General features: G+C 43.6%; 1 protein-coding gene across 3 annotated transcripts in view; it reads right to left on the reverse strand.

The window, feature by feature from the left end:
* Astn2 (astrotactin 2) overlaps positions 1–25,156 on the reverse strand; it is an 833,116-nt gene that overhangs the window by 211,801 nt on the left and 596,159 nt on the right. For all 3 annotated transcript variants that reach the window (XM_026393326.2, XM_026393325.2, XM_026393324.2), the window contains 2 exons: positions 23,866–23,970; positions 20,277–20,456 (listed from right to left, as the gene is read on the reverse strand). In XM_026393326.2, the coding sequence (XP_026249111.2) occupies positions 20,277–20,456; positions 23,866–23,970 (285 nt within the window). The remainder of the gene's footprint in view (positions 1–20,276; positions 20,457–23,865; positions 23,971–25,156) is intronic.

The following is a 25,156-nucleotide window of genomic DNA, read 5'->3' on the forward strand; positions in this document are numbered from 1 at the left end:
CTTGTCTAAAGTATTTGAACTCTAGTGTTCTGTCGCTCTGAACTTCTTCAAAAGCCAGGTGCAGAGACTGGGTCTGAATGATTGCAAGGGTCAATCGAGATGCAGTCTGAGATAGTCTACAGAGGGACACTTTCACTGTTCCAATCAAATAAACTTGGCTTGAGTTTTACATATTTCTGTGATTAAGGCAAGTAATGCTTAAGTAGCTGTATTTCTTATCTAGTATTAATTAATGGCCTCTTAAAAGTGGAGTGCTACCCGGCTCTATAGGAGGGAAAGAGAAGGCAGAGCCTGATGTGAGACTTAGATCTCTATCCTACATGTGACTAGGATGCTGATTTACTCTCAGGATGTGCAGCCCCTCAAGGGATCTTAGAACAAATTACAGATATGAAACAGCAGATGCTTGGATGAATTTTACAAGCAGGGCAGTATGAGGTAGAAAGCTGCTTAGCAAAATACACATTTTGACTCCAGACCTATGGCTTTATCTTGTCAATAGCATTAATATTCATGGGTCCCTGTCTTATGTGTGAAGTCAGTGAGGCAGCTCCGAGACTGGCAATGCATTACAGTGGGAGGACCACTGAAACTTGGGAGTTAGGCCTCTGCCTGAATCACAGTTGTGCCTCTCTAACTAGCTAGCTGTGGGAACTTTAGCCATTACCATGTCTCTGAGAAGCGATTTCCTATCTATAAAATAAGAATATTGAACCAGATTACTAAAATCTCTTCTAGTTCTATGATTTTAATTGTTCACCAATATGAATTGTAGTTAAGTTTTCACCCAACTTTTTGCATATTTGTTATAACATTACTGTGTATACATAAGTAGGAAAAAAACCTATACTTTGGAATCAACTCCACCTTGGTCCACTACCTCTGTAAGTGTTGTGACTTTGTTTATTTATTAGGAATTGTTACCTTGCTGAGCTAGTTTTCTCATCTGGTAAAGGATATGACAGTTGACAATTTTATTTATTTATTTATTTTATTTGCCAGTTTTGGGACTTGAACCCAGGGTAGCTCTACCACTGAGTTACATTCCCAGCCTGTTTTGTTTGGGAGAAGATGGGGGTGTAAATTTTTTTTTAATTTTGAAATAGTCTCTCTAAGTTGGAGATGCTGGCCTCAAACTTGGATCCTCCTGCATCAATTTCCCAGGTAGCTGGGATTACAGTTGTGCACCACTCTACCTGCACAGTTTACATTTTAAAAGGTTGAAGATGTGAGAATTGAAAGATATTATTAGGATAGTATATGTAAAAGTACCTAATTTAGAAAATGTGATTTCAATTTTAGAGGACAAAATCTTCCTATACTTCATGACCATCTGATACACATTCTTCAGGTAAATGCTGGGGGAGATCTCAGACCTATATTGGTGGGTGCCACAGCATGTCCAGCACTGCCTGGCTTAATTAAAAAGCCCATTGGAAGAAGATTTGGATTGCTGGAGGGACAGAGGGAAAGCTCATTCATAGCTATGTATCCTGCTAGGAAAACTACACATGAAACCTAAAGTCTAATTATTTGATAAGCAGTTGAGAGGTAAATGGAATCAGAATTTTTAAGAGTATATACAAATGCATATCTATGTAAATATGTAAAGAGAAAAAATATTTAAGCTTATAAATGTGTGTTTAGCTATTCACATAGATGGATAGCCTGAAAAGATTTTTTTCCTCCATGTTATAATATTAATTCAAGTAATTATAAAATAATGACAAAAATAAGTCACACATCTCATTGTTAGGTAGAATTAATAAATCATGGTGGTAGAAACTTGGATTTTAGAAGCAGGGGGTCCTCCCTTGACTTATTTTACCTCTGTGACCATTAAGTTGCTTAGACTTTCAACCTCAGTTTCTTCATTGGTAACAGGATTGTCTCACACTTCACTGCACATTGTCAAGAGATGATACAAAACACTCTGCAGGCTACAAGGCATTTTTGAAATGAGTAAACATTTATCTGAAAGCCATCCTCATTTTTGAGATACAAGGAACACAAACCCAAAAGGAAATTATTTTGTGACTCAACTGAAATCCTCATTGAAAACATGAAGAATCTGTGTAAGTTAAAAGCATGTATTCTCCTCTACAGGTAAAATCAGGGTTTTCTGGTGATTTACCCAGTAATCTTGTTTATAACTATAATGGCATTGCATATTCACAGAAAAAAGTAATATCTGAGATTCTGTTTTTTACTGATTAAACACATGTAAGCCATCTGTTTATTATTAGCAATTCTTATATGAGTAAAGGAGGGGAAAGATGAATCAGCTGTAAATCTTACAAGTCAGATAGCTGTGGTCTGGCTGCAGAGATAAGATATGTAAACAAATAATACAAATACACTGAAGAATAAGATAAGTGGTATAAGATAAAAGTGGCATGACAGGTGTTTGAGCAAAGACTATTTCTAGCTGAGATGATCTGGTTGCTGAAGGGCCTTGAAAGTAAGGAGAACACCACGAATCAAGGTGCACGCTTACATGAAAGAGTGAGAAATTTGTGCCCCAAGTTAAACCATGCCAGTGAGGAACGTTACATTCAAAGGTCCAATGTCCATGGCCTTTCTTATTAGTAATAATTCAAGTGGTTCTTTTTTCCTCCCCTAGGGCCATTGCCATTCCTGTTAGTAACCGTGACCTGTGAGACTCCATTCTTACAAAGAATGATAGGGCATGGCTCATATTCTCCTTGGAGTCCTAGAGGTAGAGGGCAAAGGTGCAGTTTGAAATGGAAATGTATCCTCTCCTCAATTTCTAATATATCCAAATAGTAGGAGCCACTGATTGACACTGTCTCATAAGTCAGTTTTCTGCCTTTTAAAAATCCCTAAATAAGCTAGGTGTGGCAATGCACACCTGTAATTCCAGCTACTTGGGAGGCTGAGGCAGAAGAATCATAAGTTGAAAGCCAGCCTTAGCAATTTAATAAGACCCTACCTCAAAATAAAAAAATTAAATTAAAAAGTTCTGGGGATGTAGCTTGGTGGTAGACAGTCCCTGGATTTAATTCCCAGTACTATAATGATAAATTCCTGAAATAATATCAAGTGGCTTCCCTTAAAAGTCTAAACTAATCCTGTAACTTTTATAACTTTATATAAAATGAGTCTGACTCATTTTTTGATGTTTGCTGATAGTTTCCTTTTCTGCTTCTTGTCTGGACACAAGGATATGAAAGTACTTCCACCTTTGGTACTAGCTGGAAGTTCAAAGCACCTAAGTCACAGCCCCTGCATGGGAACCCTCACTCTAACCCTACCTCCAAACCACCAAATAGCCAAGCTGGTCTCCTTTACCTGCCCAAGTCATTTTGAACCAGAAAGTCTCATTACGTGAATAATAAACCTTAACCTGCTTGATGTGAGAGTAGCATCATCGGTGTCCACATCTGTATGATGCTTTCAGGGGTTTCACCCCGTCTCTGTAGGAGGACACAAGCAGGGGTCTAGGAGATGACCACCACCACTAGAGGGCTTTCTGTTTTTCTTTGATGTGCTAACTGGTTCCGTTCCTGGCTTACATGTGTATTTGCTTGCTTGTTTTTTTTCTCTGACTGCTGACAAACTTGGGCTGGTTTGCTGCATTTGCTGAACCCTACAGATTCACTATTATAGATATGCTCGGCTAAGTTGGAAGTTTTGATAATTGGCATTTAAAGAAAGGAGAAAAAAACCCTGAGTCATGTGTCTTGGTTGAGACCTAAGTGTATCAAATTGAACTTGTGACTGGATTCCAGCAGAAGCTCTGACTGACACCAGGCTCACAGGAATGACCCTGAGCCTATGGGTTTTGGTTATTTGTCTCAATCAGGCATTACCCATTCTATAGGACACTGATGGGGACTCCCAATGCCCTGGTGACTCATGTGGAAGAAGGTTATGTGGAATGTTCTGGCCCATACACTTAAAAGCAGATGGCTCACCAGGACTTTTAAAAATGCCCTTGTAACTGCTATTCTTGAAGCCACTGTGGTCAAATAAAGATCCTGATCCTCAGGGTTACAGGAAAAGAGTAGAGCCAAGGTGTTGGTTCAAACCGGAAGTAAGCCTAGAGTCTTTCAACCACATAAAGCAACTGTTGCCATGGGAGGAGACCCTGTTCCTGATGATGAGATCTGTGACTGAAGGAAGCAAATGTAAGAACAGACCATCGAGGATGGACACACATACTAAACCACATATAGTAATTAAAAAAAAAAAAAACAACTCTTGATATAGAGAGAGGAAGCAAAACAAAATTTAAAAACTGAACCAGGTCCAAAATTGGACTCAATTGGAAATCCGAAAGTTACTTTAAAACTTTACATGGCAACAGCAAAGGTAAAAGTTTGCTAATTGGTTTTTGCACCTCTACTACCTGGGTTCTGAATTAACATTTAATACTCAGAAAGGGCAAACCTTTGTGGCCTTAATACTGGGGCTCAAATTCCAATTACACCCGGGAATTTGAACTAAGTAGCCCTATCATCTTGGAGGAGTTACCGAGGACAGTTCAGGACATGTAAGGAAGACATATATATGCCTAATCTTTAATCATCAGTACTATTACCTGACTAAATTCCCCACAGCCCCCATTACACTAAATATTCCACAAAGGAAATGGATGTTTTGACCCAAGGAGTAATAAAAGTTTAATTAAATCTTTGTCACTTAACAATTGTCTTCCCAAAATGTACCTTCTCTTCTTCTACTAGTTAAAATAGTTAATATGTGCTGGTTTAAATTAAAACAAGATCTTAAGGCTTGAATCCCATATACTAGACCTACTTAGAGAAGAATTATTATCTACACTGCTTTGAAATTTAATGGTTCAATTTAGCTTATTCTTAAACCTAGAAATAAAGAATGGCACCCTGGTGGGTTGTTGCAATCCTAATGCTGAGGTCCAACCTAATAGGTTATTTAGCTGAGTGCAGTTTTACCCCTGACACTGTCAAGAAACCACATCCACGGTGTTAAAATAAGTCCAATATCTTGTAGGCCTTTTGGGTTCTAGAGACAACATATTCCTCGTTTATAAAGTTCACTAAAACCCATACATACTATTACAAATTGGCTTACCTTGGTTGAGCTCCTGTGCAACAAAAGGCTCATTCATACTAAAGGCTTTTGCAATCTCCTGTCTGTCATACATCTTGAAGTCTCAGGACCATACTTGATGGCTATAAGTTGTCCATGGACATCTGGTGCAAGAAACTGTTCCTCAGCCACAAGCTGTAGGATATTAAACTGCAGTTGCTGGGCTGGGGCTGGGGCTCAGTGGTAGAGAGTTCGCCTAACACATGTGAGGCCCTGGTTTCGATCCTCAGCACCACATAAAAATAAATAAATAAAATAAAGGTATTGTGTCCAACTACAACTATAAATAATTAACTAATTAAAAAAAAAAACCTGCAGTTGCTGGCTGCTTACTGGGCTTTCCTGGAAACAGGTTGGTTGTCACGCTCAGGGCTCCTCCATATCCAGCTGCCCATTTTGCCCTGGATCATGGAAACCACACCCAGAAATTTTAGTGTAGCCACTGAGACCTCTTTACTGCACCACAGAGCCAAGCTCAACATATCCATCTGTAGTAGAGGGTCCCCCACGATTCCTAGTACTTTGCTAAATGGCATGGTACTGGTGAAAGTTGCCCGTTTCCAAGACCAATTGGATATCAGGGGAGTTTCTTGGGGTCAAACAAGTTAACTGCAAATGGAGTTCAAACACTTCAGAGTTGGCATCACTGCCATCATATGTGATGGAGTTTGCTAGAAAGCTGCTAATGTTTAGCCCTTAATTGTAACATCCCTGGTAAGGAGCCAGGACTCAAGAGTGAGCACAACTAGCCAAACTTCATGTGGTCCTTTTAGCACAGGATGCCCTGGCTAACAATCAGCCCCATCTGCATAATTCTATTGAGTCTTGGACAATTGCCAATGATCTGCTCAGCTCTTCCTGCCAATGACAGCAAAAATAGTTCCCAATCCAAGATTGTCTCTTTGGGGACAAGAAGTCTGTGGGTTGTTTTCCTCAATGATACCTAAAATATAAATCAGGGTCAGCTCTGTACATACTAAATCCACACTAAGACATTCCTTGTCCCCTTCAATGTTTCAAACATTTGTGATAGTGACCAAGGCACTCATTTCACTTTTCCACATATATAGTGGTGTGGTGGGCTTTTTTAAGGCACTTGATGGACTTTTCACCTCCCTTACCAGTCTCAGGCTTCTGGTCCTCATAGAAAGGTCGAATGGCTTACTTAAACAAGTTCAAGTTGAAATCAATGAAATATGGGGCACATTTCAGTCATCAATCAAACATGGGTGGTGAATTGTAATAAAGATCCATCTTTGATATTAGATTGATACAAGCCTTCAGACCTCACTATTCCTCCTTCCCCTTCAGTCTCACATCTGAGGAAGCTGATAAGAAAGCCTAGGAGCTGCCACCTTTGGTGCCTGAGGAAACTTCAAATCAGGCAAGGCCCAGAGAGCACTCTGGAACAAACTCTAACCTAACCCAAACCCCGCCCCACCACACACACACTATATAGAAACCAACCCAGTCTCCTTTCCCTGTTCTCTGAAGCCACTGTGGACCTGCTTGGGAGCTCCCTCTATGGTTCCCCCCAAAATTCATCAGGGGTGTGATCTATTTTTAATATCCTCTTGATGTATATATAGTATTATTAGTCTCAATATCTGAACCAAATATCGGTTGGGGGGCCTATCCTACTACTTAAGAGAGACAAAAGATATTTAGAGTTAAATGTTGAAAATAACTTCATAATATGATAAGTGAAAACGGTACAAGTTATCTACTGAGTTAACAGCAAAGGGAGCAATCATGAAAAAGCCATATTTTGTGAAATGGCATTTCATATTTAAACTTAAAAATAATAAATCAATAAATCTCTCAGGCCTCAGGATATGAAATTTGGAACATTTAATGATTATTTAAAAGTGTCAGAAATAAAGGTAAATGGGGAGTATCATGGTTTAAAGATGGAGAGGGATTTTCTGTGCATATCACCTCACCTGATTCAGGGTCTAGGGAGAATAAACTTGCACCAATCGGTACACTGGAAGAAGGTCACATCAGAGTGGGGCACATATGCCCTGGACCTTTCATAGAAGGCTAACTGTTAACTAAATAAAACATGCAAGTAATTAAACAAAACCCCTGAAATCATACAATTTTCTCTTCTACTCTGGTGACAGATACATTGATACAGAATTATTATGATACAGAATTATTCATTCCTGCCATTAAATATGCACTAGAACTATTTTTCAATGCCCATAACATTTTACACAAGTAAAAGCTAGCCAAAACTGAGCAGAAGGTGTAGTCTTTCTGAATGCAATAAAGCATCTAAATAAAATGTCAGAAATGATACTGGTATGATGAGAGAAAACAGCTCCCCAAGGAAATAAATTGCAAAAGAGGAACTTAATTTCTATTCTGGAAGATACTATCTTCTGTGATTTCAACTCCCTATGCATCTAGGTCCCAAGCCAGTATTTTTCAGGTCAGACCTTTTTTTAACCCAGGAATATAGATCTAGGTACCCATTTTGTATGAGCAGTTGTATATCCTTAGGGAACAGATTTAACATATGTAAAGCTCAACTCAGCTCCTCCATCCCTATTCTCCTCCTTTGCTCCATCTAAGGAACACCAGCATCCTCTTACTTAAGGCAGAAAGCTTGGGACCATCTCTAATCATTACTTTCATCTTTCACTTCCCCCTTCCATCATTCAGTCACAAAGTCCTCATCTGCTATAATCATTTCCGAAGGGTCCATTATGATTGAAGGTGTGGTCTTCAGAAGGTGCTATGGGGAGGTGGGGCCAAGTGGAACATCCTTAGGTCACAGTGGTGGTGGTGGGGTGTCACTGCTTTCTGAAAGCAGTTCTTCTGGGCCACCTGGTAGTTTTCTCAAGAGGATTGCTATAAAAGCCCAAGTTTGGCCTCACTCAACTCTCTCTGGCTCCTGGTTCAAGGTGTGGCTGCTTGTCCCAATGTGAACTCCCACAATTGCTGTACACTGCCCTCACCAAAGACTAAATCTATGGGGTCTGCCTGATTTTGGACTTTGAACCTCCTAAACTGGGAGCTAATAAACCTCTTCTTCATATGTAGCCTGTGTCATGTATTTTGTTTTAGTGATGCAAAGCTGAATAATGAAGCATCATATTAGCAACTTAATATTTTTCATATCAAATTATGTTTTGTTCATCCTCACAGCTACTGAATTATAAGCCACTGTTATTTTTCTCCTTGAATCATTGCTGTGGCTTCCTCACTGATCTTGACTCTGACATAGCATCCCACATATATTTTCTCTGATCCCCAGTCTACCGAACACTAGAAAAAGTTAAATTTAAAAATGCAAATGCTAGCAGTAATACATAAAACCTTTAAATAACCTTTAATTGCGTCTACTAAAGTACAAATTCCTTAAATGGTCTACAAATCCTGGAGAGATTTGGTTTCTGTCTATCTTCCTAGATTTGTCTCATTGTTGTTTCTTATCCTCCTGAGACTGCTCCGTTTACATTTTTTTTGTTATATTGTGACTTTCCCATTACCTATCTAATACTCTCCAAGGCTTGAATGAGCTCTATGAAAGCAGAAAAGCATTTAAATTACTACTTCATCCACAGCATCTATCACAGGACCTGAAACAGTGGGCACTAAAATTGTTTTCTGAATAATGCCAGAGTAGATCAGTCAGCTTAGCTCATATGTTCATATATACATACACACACACTCATATACACTTTGGGTAATAACTAGCGCCAGCCAGTTTTGTCACCTGCTCCTCCCACCAGCTGCCTCTCTGAATCACAAAGTCTAGCTGCAACAGAAAACGAGCTATGATTGAAAAGTGTGAGGAGTAGTTGAGAATCTTCTCAACTATGAACTAATTGACAATCATGTTTGCTTCTGGATTCACCTGACCTTTTTCTTGGTGTAAAGTTACCACTGGAAGAGAAGACTCAAAAATATGCCTTCCATGGGCTGGGGTTGTAGCTCTGTAGTGCAGTGCTTGCACATGTGAGGCACTGGGTTCAATCCTCAGCACCACATAAAAATGACTAAACAAAAGAAAGGTATGATGTCCATCTACAACTAAAAAAATTTTTTTAAAAATATACTTTCCATTGTATGGGAGATATATATCTCAATATAAGCTATTACAAACACAAAAGAGATAGCTTTGGTCTATTGAATTACTTCTCAATGCACTTCCTTGGTAAGGAAAATGGAAGAGAGTCAATTTTATGTCAGGCCGAATCCTGCTACTAATTTATGCTTCCCTTTGAGCAAATTTTTTCTCAATTCATTCCCTACATCTATATCGATAATTTTATTAAATTAAGGATCTTTCTAGTTGTAAATTTCAATTATTCTTGTGCCTCAGACCTCAGGGACTTTGTGAGCCAAGATCTCCAAAAGGAACCTTCTACCTCCCTGAGCATGTGTACAATGGTAGGGAATAGCGAGGGCGATGCTGAGGATCACTGTTTTATGGAGGACAGCTTTGGGTCTAGGCTGGTATATCACATGGAGACAACCAAGGCCAGTTCCAACTCAGTGATTTATCAATGGTCAAGCCAGTCCTGAAGATCTAGTTCAAAGTCTGTGCTCTAACCCAGAACATGTGTTTCTTGGAATCTGGGTCTAGATCCATGTCAACTTAAATCATGCTGATCTACCCGCCTTTTGTTCACTCTCCTTGACTTGGTACATCTTGGTTGCAGTGAGAAGAGAAATGCCTCTTAGTATACTCTCTTAAGTGCCTACCCATGGCTAAGTAGTAGTAAAAGGTAAGTGATTACAGGATGGGAACAAGAAAAGACAGAACAAAGAGAAGGCAAGAGATACCATTTCCCAGCTCTGTGGCTTTGGATTATATTTTATCCCTTCCTAGCCTCAATCTTGGTTCCCTAGGCATAAAGATACCAACTTTAGAGGGTCACTTTAGGAATTAGATGAAATTACTTTATATACAAAGATATGAAAAAATTGTGCCCTATTATGCGTAATAAGAATTGTAATGCATTCCACTGTTGTGTATTTAAAAGAATAAAATCAATTTTAAAAAGAGAGAGATGTGGGGATTGAAGGGAGAGAGCAATGTACACTGAAAAAAAAAAAAAGAATGAGATGAGATTTTATATGTGAAGTGCCAATATACCTTCTGGAATATAGCTCTTGGTACAGGGCATCTGAATTCGAATTTGTAGACCATTTAAGGAATTTGTACTTTAGTAGAAACAATTAATCATTTAAAGGTTTTACATATTATTTGCACCTCTGCTCCCCATCTGTCATCATGGGGAGGGGCAAAGCACATGGACTATGGGGCCAGACAGTCCTAGAATGGAATCCTGCCTCTGCCTATTATCAGAAACATGGCTGTAAGCAAATGAGTTTTATTTTTGGAAGACAGAGCTTAGTCTAGGCTTTATAGGGTTACAGAGATTATATGTGATTAATTGACCCTTCATAGGAACTCAAACATGTGAGTCATTGTTGCCCTTTCCTCTGTCACCTCCTACACACACACACACACACACACACACACACAACATACCCTACCTATTCTTCTTAAACAATATAAACTTGGTATTCAGCTGCACAAACATACTCCCTGGGCCTTGCTGCTGGGCTCCAGATTATGCTATCTGATAATATTACTTTCTATTCCCACCTCCAGGTTCCGGCAGGGCAAATTCAAAAACTGGTAGATTAGACTGGGATGTGTGGCCAGTGGAGGACTAATGGAAAAAATACTAATATGAATAGTGATCATCTTTGTTTTAATTATGTCTCACAGTGACAATAAATGATGATATAATGGTAACTAGCATTTCCTGAGCATTTATTATATGCCAGATGCAGGGATAATGACTCTGCAAACATTGTTTCCTGTTATGGATTGGATGTGAGGTGTCCCACCATAGCTCATGTGTGAGGCAATGCAAAAAGTTTTAGAGGAGAAGTGATTGGTTTATAAGAGCCTAATCCAAGTGAATTAATCCCCTGAAAGGGATTAACTGAGTGGTAACTGAAGTCAGGTACAGTGTGGTTGGATGAGGTAGGTTCTGGAGTTATGGCCTTGGGGTATAAATTTTATATCTGGTGAGTTGGAGTCTCTCTATCTCTCTCTCTCCTCTCTCTCTCTCTCTCTCTCTCTCTCTCTCTCTCTCTCTCACTCTCTCTCTCTCCTTCCTGGTCATTATTTGAGATACTTCCCTCTGCCACACTCTTCCATCATGATGTTCAGCCTCACCTCGAGGCCCAAGGAATGGAACCAGCTGTCTATGGATTAAGAAACTGTGAGTCCCCAAATAAACTTTTCTCCTCTACAATTTTTTTGGTTGAGTCTTTGGTCACAGAAGCAAAAAACTGACTAAAACATTCCCTTTAATTCTCATAACAGTACTGCAAAAGAAGTATTTATGCTAATTTTAAAGATAAAGAAATTGAGACTCAGAGAATCAAAATGGCTTGACCTAAGTCACACCTCTGGCAAATGGGACAAATGTGTGTGTTGTTACTGATTGAGACTTAGGCCTTTAGTAAGGAGAGGACACCAATGAGTACCAGTGACTCACTTGTGTTGAGCTCCTGCAACAGACCAGTTAATCCAGCACCAAAAGCTGCACACTCATGTCCAGGGAAATCCCGCATTCTTAGTGCAAGGCCTGCTGACAGAGAAGCATCCTACCTAAACCCTGCTCCCCGGGCCCTACATCTCATGCCTGAGACTGGAACTGGGATAAGCAAAAGAGTGTGTTTTGGCTCCAGTTTGAAGGAAATCAGGGTAACTAGTTTTCAAGTGTGGTCTCTTTTTGTTTCCCTTAAGGAGAAAGACAATGAGAACAGTCTTCAGTGTTTCAGGTGATGATGGTGATGATGATGATGGTGATGATGATGATGATGAGTGTGTGTGTGTACACATGCCATGCGCACGTGCTGTGCATGCATGCACATACACATGCATGTGCACAGACATGCACACATATCTCCTAAATAAGAAAACAGGCAGTCTGCCAACCAATGACTATCATCTGTGAGTATATGGTGGGGTAGGGGCAGAGGGGCTGGCAACTGGGAGTCTGAATATGTTCAAGTGTTTAGGAGGGTGAAGACAAAAATTACTTCTAGCTGTTATACTAAATTTCTTCCTTCTCAACTGCAATTTCTAATATTACAGAAACTGTCCTCAACTTTACCATCTGTAGAATAGCAACAAATAACCTAGACAGGAATAGAAAATACTTTATATATGACTCATCCCTTCTTATTCTCATCCCCATGACAGTCATCACTAAGCAATCACACCATCCTTTTCCACAGAGCCTGGCCCTGGCTCAGAACATCTTTCAACGCAGTCCTCTGGGTAATCACTACCATTTGCTCATAATGGTACAAAGAGAAATGCAGACCTGGCTTGGTGATTGTTGAGGCCTCTTCCAGCTCTGGCTTAGGGTTTGGTTTTACCTCATAATGTTTCCTCTGAGCTAAGATTTGAAAGCAAGCTGTGCAGAGGGGTATTGGTGAGTAAAGAGAATATTTCCACACCTGCCCAAGCTGTGATCTAAACTCCGAGTGTTAGCTTTCTTCACTTCTTTTAACTATGATAAGAGAAACAGAACAAGAGAGCAAATGGTTCCCTTGGGTTTGATGCCAATATCTAAAAAGTCCTCTGAGGCTGCTGTGGTTTAGTTGGATGAACACCGACTTCATGATTAAAGCAGCCTGGGTTCAAATCCCTGCTCTGCCAAGTTCCCTGGTGTGAACTCCGACAAGTCACCTCACCCTTCTAAGCCTTAGTTTCCTCAAGTGTGAAATGCAGATGCCAACACCCACCTTGCAGACTTGTTGTAAGGAGTAAATTGGATGAAATAATGTACACGAAAGTGCTTTGTGAGATGTGCTGCACCAAGCACATGCGAAGGATTATTATTCTTGGTGCGCACCAATAGGAAAAAGACTAGGGTGTTCCGTTCCAGATGGACTCAATCTAAACCGGGGAACAAATGCTTTTTTTGGTAATTTCATCTTGTGGAAATGGCAATCTCATGGGCCTATTTGTGTTTAATGAACCACATCCTGTATCGTCTTTTTGCATGGTTCTGAGAAGAAATAAGTTGGCTCTCTCCTCTGGCATGCTGCAGACTACAAAGTGTCCAGCTTGTATTTAACCTCCTCCAGTCTCCCTGTTTTCTCCAAGAAAAAGCTTACCCCAGAGCTAGACTGATCCTATAATTAGCTACCCAGGAGCTAAAGTGAAAGGGGAGAGGAAAGGGAATGCATTCAACTCCCATCACCAGGCTGATCCCCAGGACTGTGTCCAGGTTGAGTTTTTTAACCCCACATGTTGCAGTTAAGGAATCTAAGGCTCGGAGAGGATGGTCTTAAGGTCATGCCACAAGGACATGGAGAGGCCAGGCTTATGGAGTCCAAAGCCAGGCCTCTCAGATCTTCATCAAAGTGCTTCTACACATGAGTAACCTTTATCAGTCTTTAAGTCAGAGAATGCTCCAGGGCTACAAAAAAAGCTATGAAAACTTTCAGTGCTCAATAAAACACAAATGCTGACATATGACATTTTATCTGTAATAGTAAGACTCGCATGACCCTTCCAGGCCCATTCATTCATTCAACAAATATTACTACAGGGAATCTACATGCCAGGCACCAGCTAAGGATGATGCTATAATGGTGAGACAAGAAGAATGGTCCCTGTCTTCATGTAGCTTCTAGTGAGGTAACAGAGATAAACTTGAACTAATGAATGAATGAATGACACAAGGTTATGTGCAACAAAGGCCAAGTTGTAGGACTGCAACTGTCCCTTGTTCTAAAATCTGAAAAGAAGGTCGGTAAGACTGAAAGGCAGTCTTACCTTGAAGCCATGGGAAGGAATTTGGAAATTATCTTCAGGGCAGTGTCAAGGCACCCAGGCATGGTGACAGGCACTAAGGAAGAGCCCAGAAGGTTTCTCCATTTCAGACACAGTCTTCACAGTTAATCTGATGTGGCCACTTGACTAGGCTATGGAAGCTCAGACATTTGTTCAAATCTTCTCCCAGGTGTGTCTGTGAGGGTGATTTTGGGTGAGATTAACATTTAAATCATTAGATTATGTAAGGCAGATTGCCCTCCTTTATGAGGGTGGACTTCCTACAGTTAAGTTTGAAGGCCTGAGCAGGACAATGAGGCTGACCCCTCCCACATAAAGAGGAATTCCTCCTTCCAGACCTCTTGGGCTGGGAGAGTGCTCTTCCTTGGCCTTCACACTCCAACTGAAACATCAGCTCTTCTGGAACCTCAAGCCTGCCAGCCTTCAGACTGCAACTGACCAGATCTTCTGGTTCTCAGGCCTTTGAACTCAAGACCTGAACTATGCCGTCAGTTCTCCTGGGCCTCCAACTTGTCTTTGATAGATCGTGGGACTTCTCAGACTTCATAATTGTATAAGCAATTTATTATTATAAGTCTACGCCTATACTGATTTACCTATTTCTCTCACTATTTCTGTGGAGCCCTAATACATGTCGTCAGAGCTGCTGTGTCCTTTGGATTGATGGGGACCATGAATGCTTCAGGAAGAACAGGTAGGGAGCTAACAGTGGAGTCCCCAGAAGCTGTAATGGTGACTTGGGATGTAGTGGCAGCCATGCAATGGAAAGAAGTGGGCAAATTCCAAAGGTATTTGGGCATTCCAACTGACTTGGGATGGAAATGGGGAGGAGTCAGAGAGAGGGAGGGTCTGAGAAGGATCTGAGGTTTCTGGTTCTGCTCTAGACAGACAATGTGGCCTTCACTGGAACACTAGAAAAGTGTTCGGCTGTGTGGGGTGGAGTTCGGGCAGGCAGGGGAGATGGTGGGATGACAAATGTCAGAGAACAGCTTGGCACTGGAGGTATAGAGGTCAACTCTATAGGGGTGGCAATAGAGCATGATAGATTCTCACAGGGACAGCCCAGGAAGAGGGCCCTCTAGGACAGGCTTCCTGTAGATCAGCATTTACTGGATCCACAGAGGAGGATGAGCCTGCAGAGGAGACAGGCAGCAAAGGAGGGAGGTGGGAACCCAGGGAGCCTTGGTTCCACAGAAGCACAGAAGTGTCTCAGGCTAGAAGCAGGCCACTCTCAAATGCTACCAAAAGGTCAAGCAAGATGGGAAGTAAAAACTGCCCCCAGGTTATTAAATCACTGGGGAAGTCAACGAGCACCCTGCAGGTCTCAGATCCTGAGAACAAGTCCTTTCATGTCTGTTGCTGTCTTTGAAGCAAGTTCCCTCAGGGAATGGAAAGCTCCAGAGAGTACCCCAGCTCACATCTGCCCCTTGGCCACACCTGTCTGCACAAGAGGAGGTGACATTTGACTACATCTCTCCTTTCTTCTCTCCGCACTGCAACCCCCTAATCTGTCTTTCAAACAGCCAAAAACTCCTTAAAAAAAGCAGTCTAAGAATGTCTCACCTGACATTCAAAAGTGTATTGTAATTCAAATGGAAATGCAAAAATACATTCCCTCTCGGACAGTCTTGGAAAATTATGATAGAGATAAAACCCCTTTTAAAAGTGATGACAGGTATTTATCTGGGGGACATCTCTTTTTCATGGATCCTCCCAATCAAAACTCAAGAACAGTGCAAGCTTCACATGGAGAATGCCCTTTCCCAGGCCTGGCATGCTGTGCACTTGGAAAAGGAATGTTAACTGTGTAAATTCCTGCGCTTCTAGACTGTCTTTATCTCTCCATTACTCTTTCTGGGTTCTGATTTGCCTTTGTGTATCTCTCTGTTTTTCATCTCTTCTTCACTCTCCTTGCCTATCTCAGCCTGCCCCCCCCATACACATACACACGCACGCACAAGCACACACACAAGCACAATTCCTTCACATACACACACCTGTCACTTTATGGAGTCATTTTCTCCATGAAATAAGAGGCAATTAAACATTAAGAAACCTAATCATCTGATCATTTATGTACCCATCACTCTCCTCCCCAAGTAGAAAACTAAAGATGGCCAAAATCACAGATCCCTTTCAATACTTCTTGAGTCCAACTCCACAGTTCTCTCACTTCACAAGTGTAGTTAAATTCTCTGAGGCCCTCCTCGCCCACTATGATTTAAAGCTCTTATATCAAGGTCACAGCTAGGCAGAGTATGATATTATCAAGCCAAAGCACAAAAAGGAGTCTCAATCAGGAGAAAGGTAACTTTCCAAAATATAGAACTATCAAGAGCATAACAGCATATGGTGCAAGTCTTACCCTGGGGCAGGACACTGGGAACTTCACATGGTGCTTGGGGAGTGTCTTGGCAGGCTGAACAGCCTCCATGCTCCTCAGGGCTGGGGCCTGGAGCATCCAGGGATGACTTCAGCCACTCTGCCTGGCTCCTGAGGCCCACCCTGTCCTGGATTAGGTCAGCTTCCACTTTATTGAGCTATCCAGTGCTCTAGTCCCCCCAGGACTAGTGGAAAGCCCAGAGTCTCCACCTAATAATAGAAAACTCCTCCTGCTCGCTTGAATCTTTCTAGTCATTCCTGGCATGCCTGAGATGCCCTATGGAATGAGCATCAGAAACTAGACGTCTATATTCTAACTTTTAATTTTTCTCTATTACAGAGAAGGAAATTCACAGATTATGGACCACCATACCCCCTTCTGTATCCAGAACAGATACCACAATGGATCTGAGCTCTTTCTCAAGGATCCAAATGACCTCCACCCAGTGGTCTAGACAAGCCACTCTCCAGTGAAAGCTCAGGCCATAACATGATAAGGACTAGGTGTCCTACTGTGTATCAGCTCCTTCCCTCTTCCCAGTTGTCTACCAATGCATTTTAAGAACCTGTAAGGTAAATGATGACCTGCTGAGAGAATGAAGTAGGCTGGTGATGAATGACTCAGCAGGTAAGATGTAAGAGCCTACATCTTACCTACTGAGAAGCCCAGCACCAACCAGGTGCACAGAGAGGAAACACTTGAGAAATGCTCGGTGAACCAAAGAACAAATGAATGATAAACATGAATTTTTCTTTCTCCTATGGAATGGACACTTAGAAGCCCTTAAGGGAATGAGAGGAAGATCTCTCATGGGAGATATTTTAATCAGGCACATTCACCCATTTCCCTTGGCTTTCCAGTAGTTTCCATTGGCTGTCTCTGCATCATAATCGCAGCCAGGGGCCCATCATTAGTAAATCTGGAACATCTGGGACATTTGTTCCCAGTATTGAGGGATGCTGGGTCTATAGGGAAGGAAGCTCTGGGCTCGGGTTGGGATCCAACCTCCATCTCCCTCATTGATGAACCTGATGACAAGGAAAGCCCCTTCTCTTCTCTGAGCCCCAGGTCTCCCCTCTACGAAGGAAGTATATTACTTACATAGAAAAATATGTCATGAGAAAACCCTTTATTCTGGAAATTAAAATGTAGCAATAAAAAATTTTTTAAAAAATGAAGGCATAAGCACTCTTGCCCTCTTTGATGTGGGGGCAGATGGGAGAACCACAGGAAGGCTCTCTTTTAACTGTAGAGAGCCAAACAGATCTCTAAGATGATTTTCCATGCCCTATTTGGCCTGTTTTCCCCAGACCAACTCTTCCAAGGTTAGTGCTTCCAGTCAAAGAGAAACTACTGTTTAAGGTTCAGATTTCATGGATTTTAAAGAGTCTTAGCATACTTCTACCCCCCACTGTCTACTGAGTTGAAAAGACATTTGCAGAGACCGTCCCTTCCAGAGGCATATATAATCACAGGGAGAAGAGAGGGCTGGGGTCATGCATTATTAGAAAGGGCTGGGTCCAGAGCTAGGATCCTCAGCCAACGCTCATGATTTTTCTTTTAAGCTACCATTTTCCACACACCTACTCTGGGTCAGGCATTTTATCTGTGTTATCTCAGTTCATTCTCCCAAAAGCCATGCAAAGGAATTATCATTCCTCACTTCACACACAAGGAAAATGAAATTAGAAGTCACTTTGCCCAAAGGTCATCTGGCAGGTGTGGAAGAAGGGGCTCAGATGTGAACCCCCAGCTGCCCCACTTTGGCACCTCACTCCACTCTTCTTCCCAAAGCTCCAGAATTATCAGCTCCAACCCCACATTTCATCCTGGTCTGGGTCCCACTGTTTAGCAGATGTTTATGACACATAACTGATGAGTTGGGAGAGAAGGGACACTGATTGTCTCCAGGTCCAAAGGGTTCTTCCAGTTCGGCAGAGGAAAATTCCATTTCTCACCTCCTCACTTCCTAGCATCACTCTCAACAACAAAAAATAAAGACGAGTGCCTGATGTACCATCTAGGCGCTCATCACAGGTGAAGATGGAGAGGACAATGGTCAAGGTGGTTTTGAGATATCCTGGTACGCCTCTTGGGATTAATTACAGATCATGGAAGGAATCAAGGTGCTTTTGTAGTCTAGTAGACCAGAGAGGGAAAGCCACAACACCATGTGAACCCAGAACGTTTATGGCAAAGCCAGGCCATGAAGGAGGCCCTCCTGCTACCAGTTCAGCATTCTTCCCACCCCCTCTCCCATCTTACTTGTGACAATTCCATCTAGCCACTATATAAGAAATGGAATTTTCTAGAATGAGAAAGTCCAAGCCCTGGAAACAACCAGGGATGGAGATGGAGTGAAATTTAGCATAGAGAGTGTCCCAGGCCCTGAATGTGGCATGAAGCAAATTAGCTCAGTGGCCACTGTGAGCGAAGGTTTTTATAAACATAACCTAATTGTATTACTTCGAAGTCCTGAAGCTTATTGCCCTGCTTAATGATGTGTCACATTATTTATAGGGTAGCGCAATGAGACTTCTATTGATTTAATGCACTTCCTTAAAGACTGTCATTGTCACAGCCATAAACCGAGCTATTCCCAGACAACTCAATTATGTCCCCTTGCCTATAAACCACCCGAGCCCCACACAGTTGCACACGGGCAGCAAGCAAGAGAGCAAGCATGACTGGGGATGTGAAGCCCCCAAGGCGAAAGGGAAGGTTCTGGAGATGGCAAAGACAGGTGGACAAGGGCTTCATCCATTCAGGAATGTACAGAAGCCAAGAAGCAGTACAAAGGGGTCTGAATATCCTCCTGGGCAGATGAGTGGAATAGTGTGATCTGAAGTAAGTTTCCTGCTCTCTTACAGCCTTAATTTCCCCCATGCAAAAACTGGAGTGCTGAGCCCACTGAGGCCTTTAAGGTCCCTTTAGTGCTCATATTCTGTGGTTTTGTGAGTTGAGACTGATTTAGTTCTTGGAGACAGGGTGGCTGATCCCCATGCAGAAGACGCAAGCATGAGGGTGCAGCATCATTCCTCATTGTTTTCAATTAGCTGCTGCTAACAGTACTAATTACAGCATGAAGCACTTCAGTATAGTCGGAAGAGGGAAAGGACAGGACGAGGGCTTTTGCAGGCAGCACGGGGGTTCTGGTACTGCCCCTACTTATGAGCTCTGCGTCCTTGGGCTCTCGACTTCATGTCTGAGATTCAACTTCTCACGTGTGAAATATGGAGGGATGAATGTATTGATCTGTTAAAACACATGTATCCACATTTTCAATGGATCTAATTTTCTCAAAATGCTATTCCAAAAATCACTCTCCCCTTTAATGTGAGAAGTGGACAAGAATAGCTAATAAGGGTCCCATTTCATAGGAAGGGAAAATTGAGCTGGGGAGGGGACAATGTCCACAAAGTGAATGGCAGAAACTAGTCTCCTGCCCCTGGTCTGGGGAGTTCTAGGTCTGATCATAGTTGGAAATCCGAGGGAAAGAAGATCTGATGATCCTGCACGGAGAGAGACTTGAACGTGCCCTCCTGGATGTGGTCTCTTCCAGAGGACTTGGAGCCCCTCCTGGGTTCTCCCAAGAAGCCCAGAGAGAGGAAGGTGTCAAGGAGATTCCACGCCCATTCCCTGCTCTGAGCCCCAGCCCGTTGTTTGAAGGAGAAGGAAGGGTAACAGGGTCTGCAGAAGTCAGGACTGATGCAGCCCAGAACGTCAAGTTGGCTCTTCAGAAAATGCCTGAACTGTAAGAATTCTGAAAACATCACCCACCTCTGCCCGTGATGAAAGTGACGCCCAGAGAGGGACAAGGACTTGCCTTACACACAGCTTCTACGTAGTAGAGCCAGGATTTGGACGTGGGGAAGCTCAGCGGTCTCCCCAGTCACCTTCCCTCTGCACCAGCTCAGCTGCCCCCTCCAGCCAGCACTCCAGGCTTACCTTTCTGGTACTGGAGCCACAGCTGCTGCTGGACCTTCTTGCTGGGGAAGTGGATGATGCACGTGAGCTCTGAGCCGTAGAGGGCCTCTGCGATGTAGTGGGAGCCGTAGTGCTGGATGAAGGACAGAAGCTCGTCCCGAGTGCTCTCTTTAGTCAGGATCTTGAGGACATTGGTGAAGCCTGAGGGGAAGGACAGCAATGTGTAGGTGGTCAGACTTCAGAGGAAGGTGGTCACAAATGACACAATGGCAGGGGCCCTTTCCAGCTTGGATCTGGTGCCTTACTACTGACCACAGTGGCAGCTTGCTGGCTGCATCAGTCCGAACATTCACATCGTTCCCTCACATACATAGCTCTCTCAAGAGGGACACTACAGAAAAGGAGGGCCAAAACTCAGTCATCTACATGATCATAACTTTATTTATTCATTTATTTATTTGGTACCAGGAATGGATCCCAGGGCTCACTAAGTTGCTGAGCAGGGACTCGCTAAGTTGCTGAGGCTGGCTTTGAACTTGAGATCCTCCTGCCTCAGCCTCCCGAGTTGCTGGGATTGCAGGCATGTGCCATGGTACCAGGCCACAGTGGTGACTTTAATATCACAATCAGAAAGTCAAATCTGATGTCTATTGATTGAGCAAAGAATGCATTCTAGGCACCCCATTAGATGTATTTACCCTTTAAATCTAATTTGATCTTTGCCATAACATCGTTATCCTTGATAACAGCCCCCATTGAGCAGATGAGCATGTCAAACCCCAGAGATTGTAAATGACTTGTCTTGATGCTCCAGCTAGAGGAGCTGGGTGCAAACCCACTTCTGTTTACTCTCCCAAGTGTATGCACCAAGTAAACTAGGGCCTGAACTGCCCACAGCTGGAGTTCTGCATCTGTATTCGCCCAGGCTCTGCATCTTCTCTGGCCATGGACCTGACCTCTGCCCTGGCCTCCCGATGCAGCGGTGTCTCCTCTCTCCCTGTATCGCCACAGAGGGGCTCTATTTCTTAGTCCTTAGTCCTCAGCACCTGGCACAGGGCCTGCTCAGCAGTCATTCAGTAACAGCTGCTCTCCTTCCTCCTTCAACAGGCACGTGACCAAGCCACCTGCCAGGGAGGCTCAGCAATGGGAGGCTGATTAGTGAGAACCCTTGCTGAACCCCTTGTTTCAAAACTTCTAGGGAAGTTTCAGAAAGGGGAATGTGGAGCTAAGAAAATGATACCCCAAAACATGTTGCTCTGTAGTTCAAAGAGCACCCAGGGAGCCATCAAAGCAGGGACAGGTGTTCTCTGAACTTTCCTATAGACCTCAATGGCTGCATCCTCTGAGAATATTTGAATGCTGTGAACTCCTTCTCCAGCGCCATCAACCCAGCGTCACTGGCACACGTGGAGGGAAGGAGGCCAGAGCTGACACTGCACCCAAAACCAGGCAGACCTTGTCCCAGGCTCCTGTCTGTCCTTTGGGCTCTCTGATCCCCTGCAACTGCCAACTACCCCTCCTCTAGAGTTCCTACATCTCCTCCTCACAGCCTCCCCGAGCTGATGGGATCAAGCCCACTGACCTCATCTGGGCATTCAGGTCACCTCCCAGCAGCCACAAACACGGGATTTTTGCACCAACCAGCTCACTTTTCTTATCTGTCCCAAGTGTGAGCTGGGATTTCCACCAGCCTTTCTTCCTCTGCGTACTCACTACCCCCAAACCTACCCCCTCACATACCCGAAGTCACCTCCTGCTTCCTCCCTAGGTCAGACCCATGCTCCGAGGCCCCAGAAGTCACCCCTCTCCAGGAAGCCTTTCCTCTTGGCCAGGAGCACCTCCTCCCAGCCCTGCCACAGGCACCACCTGGGAGGCAGAGCCCCGCCTCACTGACCTCCGACTCTGCACAGCCTGCTCCCTACACCCCTCCCCGACCAGGCACACCGACACCCTTCCTGGAGGACAGCAAGCACCCCAACCACAGCCACTGAAAGAACAAGGGATTCTGCACCACATCAAAGAGCAAGCGCCTCTCCAACACTGGAAATGAGCTTCCATTTGCCAACATTTTGATTTATAAGGGGGCTTCCAGGAGCATCGTTACTGATTAATTAAAGCAGGTACGTCTTTGTAGTTCTATTAGGAACATCACAGTTATATTCACAAGTGCAAGGTGAGGGGGGGTGGGGAAAACAGAAACAGGGCTCAAAGAATGGGCGCTTGATTAGAACAACCTCTCTCCATCAACCTGTTAACTCATACGACTGGGTAATTAATACAGCCATATTAATAATGAGATAGTTTCTGTTAAGTAATAAATAACACCTTGGAGAAGCCTTGTGGATCTTTATCCAGGCAGACAAAGAGACACCTCAAATCCCTGCTCTGCTCCTGGTTCTGCCACTTACTAGCTGTGCAACCTTGGGTTAAATACTTAACCTCTCTGACCTTCAGTTTCCTTAGCTGGAGAAAAATAGGATAAATTATGCTTTCCTTATAGGACTGCTGTCAGTCACAAGACATGAAACATTATAAAGTGCTTGGCAGATGTCAGCAATAATTACTATTTGTACTTCCAAGAGGGTGAAGTCCTCAAATTCCCAATTAAAAGACTTCCATTTTGCTGGTGAACAAAGTGATATTGAAAAAGGGAAAGAAATTTAAAAAGATAAGAACTCATGGATAATTAGCAGGCACACAGACAAGAAGCCTGTGACAGTGTTACAAATAGGATCCAGGGGAGCAAACCTGAGGCCAGGGCTCATCTTTCCAGAGTCCTTCATTCGTGTCTTATTTTCTGGTGTTGATTGATTGATTGTTTAATTCTTCCGTGAATCCCACAGATGAACAATGACCTCATTGCGTGATAGTTTCCGGGGAGACTGCAATAAACAAGCCCCAGACCCTGCACCCAGGTCTCAGGTCCGTGGGGTAGACAGACGCGGTTCAGGGATGAATGGAGCACTCCCACGCAGGGGCTCAAGGACAGAGGGTTCCTGGAGGTGTTGGGGGAAGGGGAGTGGGGACCGGGCATCGGAGTACTTTAATCTGGGGTCCCCAGGGAAGGGGATCCAGGCAGAGGGAACAGCAAGGGCAAAATCACAGTCATGAAAAGAGAGGTCTCATTTTGAGAAGTTCAGGTTGCCCCTCTGCTGGAGCCAAGGGTTCATGCAGATAAAGTGGGCGGTGCGTGTTGGTGGGCAGGGTGGGGTGAGCTTAGTGTTCTCATTATAGAGAGAGGGACAGGAAAAAAAAAATCAGCCCAGAGAGAGGAGCGTTGGTGCCAGAGGAGAACGTACAAGCCACAAGCCTCAAATACTTCCAGAACACACACGAACGACTACGAGTGTTGGTTATCCTCCTCCCTGTTCATCCTTCCACACCCACAGACACCCCTTCCTCCGGGAAGCCTCTCTGGCTTCCTGTGTCCCACAGCTGTCCTTTACTGTGTTGACCTGACTGCTGTGTGTCAATGGCATTGTCCACCTGCCCTCCCCGGCAGCTCCTTCGGCATCCCCGGGGCCAGCACAGGGCTTGGCACACCCGAGGTCCTTGGGAACATGTGTCGAATCACTCCAAGTCCCCTGGCCGCCCCGACGGCGTTCCTCACCTGCCGAGAGGGTGATGGTGCTGAGCTTCACCCTGTAGAGGTTGCTGCGGACACGCCACTGCTGCACCATGGGGTATCCCATGGCCTCATCGTACCTGATATCTCCTGGGGAAGAAAGAAGATGCCACATGAGCTTGGAATTCAGCTGCTTCGCACCCAGCGCCCGCCCCCAAGCTCTGGACTCGGTTTATGGTCACCTCTTCAGTGAGCAGAGACTTGGTCTTGAGTGGACGTTCATTTTATGGGGACCCACCTCCAGACCTTACTATTCTCTCTTGCTCAAAAGTTCCTTTCCTCCCGTTTAAAGAGCAATCTCAGGTCAGCTCTACATCCCACCTAACTCCACTGGCAATTTGCCTCGGGACACTAGACATCTCTGTGTGTCTCCGTTTCTCCTGTGACCCTGCAGCTGTCTCTGCTGACCTTGTCTCTTAGCCACGTTGTGAAGACAGTAACAGAGGTGGAAGTCCTTTGGTAACCTAGATAGTCCGTTAGGGGAGACCAGGGCTCTGCCAACTTCAGCCTGTTCATTTCCTGCTGTCCATTGGTGCTCTTGCACCAACTGGAACAGAGCTGAGCAGCTGCACAGAGACCATTGGAAAAACCCAACACCTTTATTATCTGTGCCTTAATGTTGGTTGACTCCTGTGTAGACCACTGTTTCTTTTCTGTTATTTGCAGAGGCACAAGAAGGCATGGAGACATAACAACAATAACTGCTGACGTGCCCAGCATTTCTCTCTTTTTTAAAAATATTTTTTAGTTTTAGGTGGACACAATATCTTTATTTTACATTTATGTGGTGCTGAAGACTGAACCCAGTGCCTCGAGCATGCTAGGTGAGTGCTCTACCACTAAGCCACAACCCCAGCCCCCAGCATTTCTTTTTTAATATATTTTTTCCCAGAACATAAAGAAGAGTTTTCTCACTTTTTTTTTTGTACCAGGTATTGAACCCAGAGGCACTTATCTACTGAGCCACATCCCCAGCTCTTTTTAATATTTTATTTAGAAACAGGGTCTCGCTGAATTGCTTAGGGCCTCACTATGTTGCAGAGGCTGGCTTTGAACTCGAAATCCTCCTGCCTCAGACTCCCAAGTCGCTGTGATTACAGGAGTGCACAACTGTACCTGGCTAGACCACCATTTCTTGACATGGACATGTACATTTCAAAGAAGAGTGAGATATATTGGCTAAACAAACTAATTCCTCAGCACCTTTAATAGATGTATTTCATGCTCCATGAAGGGAGCGCGCAAACTTCTTTGATCATGGGACTCCTTTCACACA

Source organism: Urocitellus parryii, chromosome 4, assembly GCF_045843805.1.
Source record: "Urocitellus parryii isolate mUroPar1 chromosome 4, mUroPar1.hap1, whole genome shotgun sequence".
Classification (NCBI taxonomy): domain Eukaryota; kingdom Metazoa; phylum Chordata; class Mammalia; order Rodentia; family Sciuridae; genus Urocitellus; species Urocitellus parryii.